The sequence below is a fragment of the Physella acuta genome, unplaced genomic scaffold (genome assembly GCF_028476545.2).
Source record: "Physella acuta isolate Inbredline_101_S28 unplaced genomic scaffold, ASM2847654v3 ptg001551l, whole genome shotgun sequence".
Taxonomy (NCBI): domain Eukaryota; kingdom Metazoa; phylum Mollusca; class Gastropoda; family Physidae; genus Physella; species Physella acuta.
Genome location: NW_026733066.1, coordinates 3,398 through 14,451, shown reverse-complemented (window position 1 = coordinate 14,451; position 11,054 = coordinate 3,398). Strand labels below are relative to the sequence as shown.

Below are 11,054 nucleotides of genomic sequence, written 5' to 3'. Positions count from 1 at the left end.
AATCCTATTTATAAACGAACCGGAAGCAGTAGACTACACAGTTCAGTACATGGTCGTACAACCCTTCCAACCCTTCTACACAGTAAAACCAAAAGCTTAGCGTTGCTAGCTACAAGTTAGGGGGGGGGGGGGGGGGGGGGGAAGTGAACTTTGAGTCGATTCCCCATTAAAAAAAAGATCAAGATTAGGCTTACATGGATCTCGTTTTTTAACAAAATGACTTTATTCCCCCCCCCCCCCCCTGTGAATTATATTCGAACAAAATCGGATTAAGGGCAGACACCACAATAAAATATTTGGTCGTTATTAATATTGCTTAAGTTAAAGGCAGTGTTTCTTTCAGACATTTTTTTCCGAGGGGGTGGGGGGCGCTTAAATTATACTTTAAGCATTTTCTGTACAAAGTTTTTTTTTCTTTTTCGTTCAGGAGGGGGGGGGGGGGGGGGCAGAAGAGATGTCAGAAAGAAATACTGGTTAAGGGGGATTTAATACATTCATTTTTTTTTACATTGTCGTATAAGCAGCATACACGGAATTAGGCCCTATTATAATCTTGCAAAAATCGAAAGCAACATTCCACCAAGTCGTTACATTTTTTGGTCTGTAAGTGTGTGTATCTGTGTGTATATCGTTTAAGATTATAAGAGTCTCAGTTGTAATAAAAAACAAAATTAACAATACAAGACGTTACATATTTGCTTCTGTTGGGTTTAGCAGATTTACATTTCTCTCATTATGATTTGTACTTGACCTATTCCCCTGTTTTACTCAGTGTCAAGTACCCAGGTTTACATTTTTTTTACGGTTGATTATAAAAGGATTTTTTTTTAATTTAAGAAAATTTAAAATAATTGTTAATTTGTGATTAGAGAAGTCTGCAACTCAAAGTAAGATTCTTATTTATAATATTCAGTTGTTTACTAATTGATTCTTTAATTTCTCGTTTAGTCTTTGGGGTCATCCATAAATGACGTCACGCTTTTTTGACGATTTTTACCTACCCTCCCCTCCGTCACACGTCGTCAAAAAAAGCCAAACCCAACACCTAAAATGACGTCACACCTCAGCCTACAACCCCCATCAAAATAGCAGTTGAATTTTTTTTAAAACATCCATATTTTCTAAAATCTTGTCTGAACTCGGTCAAAATAGAGTATTTTAATCAACTCTATTACAATTTATTGAAACAGTTTTCTAAAACGCGAAATAACGTCTAAAATTCTTTTTCTAACATTGCTTTTATATACTGCAAAAGTGTGACGTCGCACAATTTGAAACCCCCTCCCCCTCATCACACACTGTCACAAAATTACGGACCCCTCCTCCCCCCTACGAGTGTGACGTCATTTATGGACGACCCCCTTTTGCTTAAAATAGAATCTGATAGCTTTTTGAAACAAATTAGCATAAATATGAAACAATATTTAAATTTGTTTTTTTTGAATTGGTCTTTAATAATCAACAACAAACACTGATTTGTATTTTTATTTTATAGCTATTAAATTTCTTTTTTGCAACACATTTTTTTTTTTGAAAAAAAAAAACGAAGCACTGTTTCCCTTGGTCATTTTAAAGCTTTAAATGGGAGGTAGCCGGTGTCTTTGATAATAGAACATATTTGGACTATTTGGACTAATACTATATTAATATTCTGACATTTTTGTTAAAATTTAGTTGCATTGGAAATATCACTATTTTGATGCTTCATCTTTTGTCTGTCTCTCGTCACCTTTTGACAGTCACATACATACATGCATGCTTACAAACACACGCACAGTCACTCTCACACACACACACACACACACACACACACACACACACGCGCGCGCGCACGCACACACACACAGTGAAGATTAATAGCTAATTGCTTGTTGAGAGTTTCCATGACATAATAAAGTGAACCAAATTGCTGTTAATTGCACACAGCACCAAGTTCAAATAATCAAATTAACTCTCAAATAATTGGATGCACTTTCTCGTACACTAATTTCTCATGGAAACCGAATGCATGCATTGGTTGACGGAAATACACATTATTGTTGTCACGGCTATTCTTGGATTCTCGCGTCTCCCTCTACTCAACTCCAACACTTTAAGAAAAAAAAAACACAATCACATCTCATTTCACATTTCAAGTAAATTTAAATTTAACACTAGTTATTAACGCCCTCCCCCTCCATTTCCAAGTTGCGAGATGTCTAATCTCCCCACCCCCCACCCTCAGCGAGGTTGTCAGCTGTCTAATTCTCTCCCCCCCCCCTTATAAGTTTCGAACTGTTATAACTTCTGCCTACAAGAAGAAAAGGCTAAAAAAAACCAATCTCTCCAGGTAATTTTTTAATGACCCAAGTCCAATTGCTCACTTCAATAAAAACCTTGAATGGCAAAATCCTATATTGTGTCGATTTTTTACAATATCGTTTCGTTTTTAAAAAAAATGTCCTATCGATTTTTTTACAATATCGTATCGTTTAAAAAAAATCCTATCGATTTCTTACAATATCGTATAGTTTAAAAAATATCCTATCGATTTTTTTACAATATCGTATCGTTTTTAAAAAAAAAATATCGTATAGTTTTTTTACAATATCATCTCGTTTAAAAAATATCCTATCGATTTTTTACAATATCGTATCGTTTTAAAAAAAATATCGTATCGTTTTTTTACAATATGGTATCGTTTAAAAAATATTGTATCGATTGTTGATGTTAGGGTCAGAGCTAAGAATACGTTACAGCCTGGGTTAGGGCGAAGGGAAAAGTTAGGATTAATTCAGGGATAGGGTAAAAGATCGGAACTTCGTTAAGTGTTGTGATATTTTAATACTAGCACTCTTCTTATCGTAGTTTATATGGATGGGGGTAGAGAGAGAGTATGCATAGAGGTATGCGTGTAAATATGTATACCATGTATATATATGTGAATACGTATGTAGGGGGTATTCTTGGCATATTTTCTAGTGCTTGACTTACTGAAAACAGAATTCCGATAGAATAGTTTCCCCTCACCAAGGATTCTTCCAATTTATAATCATTTATACCCAACAGTTCAATAGATTAAAAAAAAAAACCTCAGTCTTTTCCTGTGTTAAAAAAAATAAAACTCTACCTCTCTCGATACGAAACAAAAGAAAAACAATGATCAACCAGCAGAGTAATTGGAGAAATATTTTATTGTTACATTTTTTTTGTTACTGATAATAATGTAATTAAAAACGTGCATATAAGGAATTGATTAAGAAATACGATAGCAGATAATTATTTTAAATAAAATCTCGTATTCCCCTCAAATACACGTCAACAATGTTCATCACGTTGCCATAGCAACTGCACTCGTTTCTCACGATTCAAACCAGTCTTTCAACGCCACGCAATTGTTATTTTTTTCCTAATTAAAATTCAGCTAAACCATAATGAAATAATGTACGTGAAGATATAACCAGGCTTAGCTCCAACTGGTGAACATACAGTTTATTAAAGTTACCGCTCCTGGCTATAATTCCTAATTACAATGGTCGTTTCTGATGATAGTTGTCATTCCTGATGACAGTTGTCGTTCCTGATTTGAAATTATCGTTCCTGATTTGAAATTGTCGTTCCTGATTTGAAATTGTCGTTCCTGGCTAGAAATGTACCAGCAAATCGAGACCAGAATGAACAATAAAAAAACCACACACTCAATTTATATAAATGAATTTATATATATACTATTTACATTATGTAATTTACAAAAAAAAACCCAACAAAAACAAAAAAAACTAGATCTAAGATCTATACACAACAACTACTTATTTTTAACGTTCATGCTTTTAGTGAAATTGTTTTTTGAAAAATGAGCTGTGGAAATGTAAATAGATTTCTACCACTCAAATACTTCTTTAACTGTTAACAACAATCAGAACTAGCATCAATAAATAAAAAACAATCTTATTTAAAAAGTTATTTTAATAATTAAAATTGTTTCTAATTTACACCTAGGATTTGAGAGTCATTTCTTTCTTAAAATGAAAAGACCCACTGTTATTGTTTTGTTTTCGTTCAAGCATTTACCTTTGAACTTTGACCTGGACGGAAATACTACAATACAAGAACAAAAATAAAAAAAAATAAAAAAATAAAAACAAACAGCTAAAAACCGTCGGATAGCTAAAATATTATCACTTTTGAATCATTCACATTAAACCGTATCACATTGGTTAATCTTAAACAACACATGAACTGAATTACTGTCATCTATCTACAGACAGCGAACTCTTTCAAAAATAATTAATTAAGTTAATGAATTTACATCTTCGAAGTATTGGCGCAAATAATGAATGAATCTCACATTCTCAACATCAGTGGAATTACTCAGGAGATAAATATGCACTATGGTATGTAGTTCTAGTGCCCACTTAAGCTCATACGTTTGTTTGCTTTGTGTACTAATGCATGTATTCTTAGTGCTTAGTTATTTACGTAAGAATATATTTAGCTCATATCGTGCAAGAAGTCATAAAATAAACAAGCTTGTTACATATCAATACATTTGACACATAAGGTTGTCAAATATAAATACATTTGACACAAAAGGTTGTCAAATATGAATACATTGTTACGTGCGAATACATTCGACTCATAAGGTATAACATCAATAATACACTCTAGCTTTATTATGTATGAATACATTTGTCTTATTAGGTAGCCTACACTAGAACGTTTCTGAGAAAGCGTTTTAAAAAAGCTAATCTATTATCTGGTTTTCTGTGAAGACAAAACAAATATATTGCAGCGCTGATCAGGATTATCAAGGTCTGTGCTGTTTAATACTACACCCCATTAACGGCTTTTGTTTATATATATATATATATATATATATATATATATATATATATATATATATATATATATATATATATATATATATATTATTTGTGTGTATATACATATGTATATAGATGCATGCACACAGACACAAGAAACCTAAAAGGTTTACAAAAATGGACGACCACACTACAGGTCATATGGCTCACCCACCCTGGTATTAATAAACTGCGTGCTGGGGCTGGAATTTAAATTTAAAAGAAAATAAACCAACGCCAATTCCATAGTAATTTGGTCTTATGAAATATTATGGAGCCGTATCACGTGAGTCAGGTAGTTTTTAACCAACATAACTGATTATCCTGACACCTATGATTAACACAGTGGTGTCCCCTGCAAAAAGATAAACAAAAAAACAACAACAACATGCGGTTGTCATTAGTTACGGGGTTCCATTACAACCGTCGACATTGAAGTAGATAAATTTAAGTAAAAGAATAGAAATTATATGTTGTGTCTGATATCTTTCATTAATATCTTGTTGCGTGTAGCAAGGCCTATATGGATAAATGTGGATGGTACCGGTGAAATTGATGGGTTTGAGGCTAGGGGAGCGAGCACTGGTATAACATGATCGGGGGTAGGGTAGTGGCTTATTTTGTTATATTGTGTCATACGGGGTGGTGGTCAACAGCAGTGTTATATAATACATTTCATTTCTAATAATTCCGTTGTATTCAAAATTTATTTACACTTTTTTTTTGGATTAACGTTACATTCCCAAAGTTACCGCGGTGTCGACCTCGTAATGCTACAGGTTAACAAGCGAGCGTTCTACCTCTAGGCCATGCCGTCCCCAAATGCCGGGATGAATTGGTTACTCTAAAACAAATGTAGACGTCAGCGCCTCGGTTACGAGGTACACACATACAGACGCGTCAACACAACAATTCCAGAATTGCGTCCCCTGAGATCGCAATTTGCATAGCACGCGACAGGTTTTTCGCTCTAGCGTCTCAAATGATGTAGTGCCAAGTATGATATCATCATAAATGACGTCACGCTATAGATTCATATTAAGCCATTTTATGCACAAAGTTGCGGAAAACTCCTCACTTTAAAAGCCGTCAAAAATTGGAAACTAATGCAAAATCTACGCCTCCCACTTCCTACAAATAGCACATCAGAATTTACATAATTTTAAAAATACATTAAGCGCATACAATGACATCTTCACTATTGAATAAAAGACGTTGACCAGAAATATTATCTGGTGATAGAAATAAATTGTTATATATTGTTCAGGTAAGTCTCATAAAAAAACGATTATTCTGATCACATGCTGCAAGACGCTCTCGCATTGACTTGTAATAACTCAATGTGTCATTGCTAGCATTCCCCTAAGTTCAACATATCAACATCTAAGCTCCTCAACAAAATACTGTTTTTGTCACTATTGCCGATGTATAGGGTCGTTTGTACCTTTCAAGGGAAGTGGGGGTCTTACGAAGATTATATATATATATATATATATATATATATATATATATATATATATATATATATATATATATATATATCAGTATCGTATATAGAAAACACAATCCTGACGCCGAAGTGTAGCATGTTACTGCCTTGGTGTCACATTACGCTACTGATCCAAGTAAACTATAGCACTACGTGGTTGATACCTACTGTGCCATAGAGCCACATATAAGATAATCTTTCAATTATCACCATCAAGCACCCATCCATATCACCTTTAATGCCCGATAGTCGCCATCGTGCTCTTCGTTAATTCGCCATAACAGTGCCAGTCTAAAGTCGCCACCAAAATCCAAATGTCGTCAATGTCTAAAAGATTCTCGCTGAAGAGCGCCAAAAGTCGCCACCAAGCCTTTAATCAAAGCGCCACAAAGTCGCCAATGAGTTTCTCATCGAAGAGCCACAAAGTCGCCACCGAGTTTCTCATCGAAGAGCCACAAAGTCGCCATCGAGCACCACATGTCGCCAATATCTCAAAAGTCGCACCAAGCCTTTAAACACAGCGCTACAAAGTCACCACCAAGCCTCTAATGAAAGCTCCATAAAGTTGCCCCAAGCGTCTCATCAAAGCGCCCCAAGCGTCTCATCAAAGCGCTCCAATCCTCTCAAAGCGCCCCAAGCGTCTCATCAAAGCGCCCCAATGCTCTCAAAGCGCCCCAAGCGTCTCATCAAAGCGCCCCAATCCTCTCAAAGCGCCCAAGCCTCCCATCAAAGCGCCCCAAGCCTCTTATCAAAGCGCCCAAGAGTCTCATCAAAGCGCCCCAAGCGTCTCATCAAAGCGCCACAATATCCCCAATGTGCTGACTTTGTAGCTGCATCTTCATCTCGATGATGCTGTACATGCCCAGCGACAGCGCCAGGCTTCCCGCCAGGATGAAAACCTTGGTCTGCACGCACAGGAAGTAGCTGTACCCGAACGCCATGGCGCAGCCTCCAGCGTGGAACATCCGGTAGGAAGCGAAGGCTGCTTCCGGTTTATGGCTGAAGAGAACGCCAAACAATGCTGAAGAGAAAAAATGATTATATTTTTAATTTTATGTAAATTGCATTTTTATGAGGATAAAATAATCTTACAATTTTCTTCTTAATTTTTTTCACATAATTAAATGTAAATACATGATTAATAATTTTGCTCAACGACATCCCCCCCCCCGCCAACTTCTCTCTTCCTCAAAGATTATAACATTAAGCCGAGGACATTTTTAGGATGTTTTCTTTCGTGTTTGCATGCGATTCTTAATTTTTTACTTCTAGTAAAAATGTTCAAGCATTGATTAAAGAAAACATGGCCTGGAAAAAAATATCGATCTTTACTTAAGATTTGATTAATTACTAATTACGTTTTAAACGATCAATATCACAAACACGTTTTGTTATAAAAATACCACCAGAGCACTACAGTATGTATGGTAGAAAGGCCTTTTCTTCTATCGGTATCAGTGTTAGGAGTCGGTTTCAGCGGTTGGAGGATATAGGGTCAGCGTTTGGGTAGGTGTTAAAGTCAAAGTTCAGTTCTAGTTTAGTGTTGAGGTTAGGATCGGCGTTGGGGTCGGGATTAAGGTCGGGGTTGTCGGATTTAGGGTCAGGATTAGGGTCGAGGTTGTCGGATTTAGGGTCAGGATTAGGGTCGAGGTTGTCGGATTTAGGGTCAGGATTAGGGTCGAGGTTGTCGGGTTTAGGGTCGGGATTAGGGTCGAGGTTGTCGGGTTTAGGGTCGGGATTAGGGTCGAGGTTGTCGGGTTTAGGGTCGGGATTAGGGTCGGGTTTTTTTGGGATTAGGGTTGGGGTTTTTGGGGGTTAGGGTTGGGGTTGTCGGGTTTAGGGTCGGGATTAGGGTCGAGGTTGTTGGGTTTAAGGTCGGGATTAAGGTCGGGGTTAGGGTTGGGGGTTAGGATTAGGGTCGGGTTTGACGGATTTAGGGTCAGGATTAGGGTCGAGGTTGTCGGGTTTAGGGTCGGGATTAGGGTCGAGGTTGTCGGGTTTAGGGTCGGGATTAGGGTCGGGTTTTTTTGGGATTAGGGTTGGGATTTTTGGGGGTTAGGGTTGGGGTTTTCGGGTTTAGGGTCGGGATTAGGGTCGGGGCTAGGTTTGAGATTAGGGTCGAAGCTAGACTTGAGATTAGGCTCGGGGTTAGGGACGGGATTAAGGTTAGGGTCGGCATTGTGATCGGCGTTAGGGTCGGGGTTAGGGTCAGGATGAGGATCGGTGTTATAGGGGATACGGTCGGCGTGTTAGGATAATAATCAGGGCTGATGTAAGTAATAATGAGTGTCAGTATAGGGGATATAGTGGGACGTCGTGGTCGGGCAGGAGAGCGATGTATTGGCAACTGCGAAAGGCACCCGGACAGACGAGGCCAGTGAGGGACAGCGAACCATCTAGAAAACTCTCAACTGCTGCTTTGGGTGGACTAAGGCTATGAAGCAAATCCAAAAAGGAAAGCAGTCAAAGGGCCATATAGCGCATTAGATGTTGACAAGTGATACATGTTGGAGTAGATCCCCTTCAATATTAAGAACGAAGGAGAATAACAGTATATGTTTAGGGTCTGTAGTAGATTTAAAATGGCGATGCTGATTCAATCGCCTTGAATATCCAGCTATGGTTTTCATAAGTAAAGAAAAAAAAAAAAAAAAAAAAAAAAAAAAAAAAAATAAAAAAAAAAAATTTCGAAAGTCAGAGGTGGAAAGCACCAAGTCTTACTGTAGGTCTGCGTCTGCCAAATGGCATCACAGAGACCAAGGCAAGCAGCGACGACGTAGAAGTTTGGCACATCCTTCTCCTGAGGTCGCCACAGCCACAGCACGATGAGAAGACCGACGTTGAAGGTGGCGCCTGCAGCTATGAATGCGAAGCGTTTGATGTGCTTGGAGAAGCAGCCAATCGTGATGGAGCTTACAGCGCTCACTGTTCCAAAACAGATGAGGATTGGTCCGATTTTGTGCATGCCCATAGCACAGTTGACATATGCCTGTGAAAAAAAAAGTAATAGATTAAAAAGCTGTAAAGTATTTTAGAAAGTTTTCATGAAAATTCAACAAGATTGTATATACATTTTAAACAAATTAAAAAAAAATGTAAAAATATTGATATTTTATTCTGAAGCATACGACGTATTCATTGGTTAACTTCGTCAATGTATGCTTACACGTGCCTACAATATAAAATAATAAAATACCAGCCAGAGGATTGCAACAGAAGAAAAAACAGCAAAAAAAAAAAAAAAAAATTAAATAAAAATCGAAACTAATTCGTTGTCACTAATATTTGGACACTACCCAACCATCTCACCCCCCCCCCCCCCCCACCCAGGGTACATCAAGACATTCTGGGACGACACCCTCAGTCACAAATGGATACATTTAAACAAAAATATTTGAGTATCTAAGTTAGTGTTGTGGATATCTAAACTGAGCTCGGAGCTTAAACTAAATGTGTTTTGGATAAATACATATCTGCGCTCTATGCTTAACCTATAGGGCTGGTAAGTAGGTCACCATCCAGTTCTACGGCTTAATAAAACCTGCATGAGCCATACAACTGGTTGGTGACCTACTTACCAGCCGTATCATCAACCAACGTTTTAATTAAATAGCAGTCCTCTAAGCCAGGGGTCTCCAAACTTTTCAGTCCGAGGGCCGCATTAACTATTAAATTTCAGTTCGGGGGCCAGTTTCTTCCAGGCATGTCTTTGATTTTTCTGGGCAAAGTTCTTCAGCCATCACCAGCAAACGTTTTTTTCCGTGCACAAAAAGATCTCCGCGGGCCGGATGAGAGGACATCGCGGGCCGCATCCGGCCCTCGGGCCGTAGTTTGGAGACCCCTGCTCTAAGCTATGAGCTTAAGCTAATCGTGTTTGAGCTAAGTTGGCCTACGCACTTTAGCTCTATGCTTAGCTCAATGATTTAACTCAAACAAGCACATGAACTGAGTTTAACCTAACTGTATTTAGCTCAACACAAGATAGCCTCGTATTGTTTGTGGCCAACTCAAGGCCTAATACTGGCGACTAACACCTGCTTGGCCACCTTTAGCTTCCGGTGATAATGAGACAAAGGTCAAGGGGCTAAAAATAGAAGTCGGAATGAAGAATGGCATTATGGGAGTCCCTCGGGCATTCCATTATTTTCAATTAAAAAACATTAACTTGCTATGCGAGATAATTAATCAACGTCAGATGGTTTGGTAAAAAAAAATGTGGGATATCGAATATAAATATTCTATGTTTACATCTTGTTAGAAATCGAAATATCCATCGACAGAACTACAAAAAATCAGAGACATCATGGAGCCATATGTGTGTTGTAGGCGTAGTCAGGTCTGATTTCATCTGAACTGACTGACCTCTAGAAAATTAAACAAATTGAGTATAGGAAATATTTACAATAGCATTAACAAGCTTATAAAGGCACTGAAAAATGAGATAAAACTTGTACACCACACACACATTATGTATATATATATATATATATATATATATATATATATATATATATATAATTTAAATATATTAATGACAATAATAATCAGAGGCGTATCCAGGTTTTCGTTGTAGGGGGAGCGAAACGAACAAAAAAAGGCGCCGAATTTTTACACGTTATATATATATATATATATATATATATATATATATATATATATATATATATATATATATATATATATATATATATATATATATATATATATATATATATATATATATA

General features: G+C 37.1%; 1 protein-coding gene across 1 annotated transcript; it reads right to left on the bottom strand.

Annotated features, from left to right (window-relative positions):
• Positions 1–7,113: 7,113 nt before the first annotated feature.
• Positions 7,114–9,301, bottom strand: LOC131928804 (protein unc-93 homolog A-like). Its single transcript, XM_059284936.1, has 2 exons — positions 9,052–9,301; positions 7,114–7,351 (listed from the first exon to the last, which is right to left on the bottom strand). Exons 1-2 carry the CDS (start codon positions 9,299–9,301, stop codon positions 7,122–7,124), a joined length of 480 nt encoding a protein of 159 aa, XP_059140919.1. The 3' UTR covers positions 7,114–7,121.
• Positions 9,302–11,054: the final 1,753 nt, after the last annotated feature.

Bases quoted from the DNA above. Each gene is read 5' to 3' on its own strand.
- LOC131928804 (XM_059284936.1), bottom strand. From the start codon at position 9,301: ATGGGCATGCACAAAATCGGACCAATCCTCATCTGTTTTGGAACAGTG. The intron at 7,352-9,051 runs GTAAGACTTGGT...TTTTCTCTTCAG, and splicing joins TTGGCAGACGCAGACCTACA to CATTGTTTGGCGTTCTCTTC.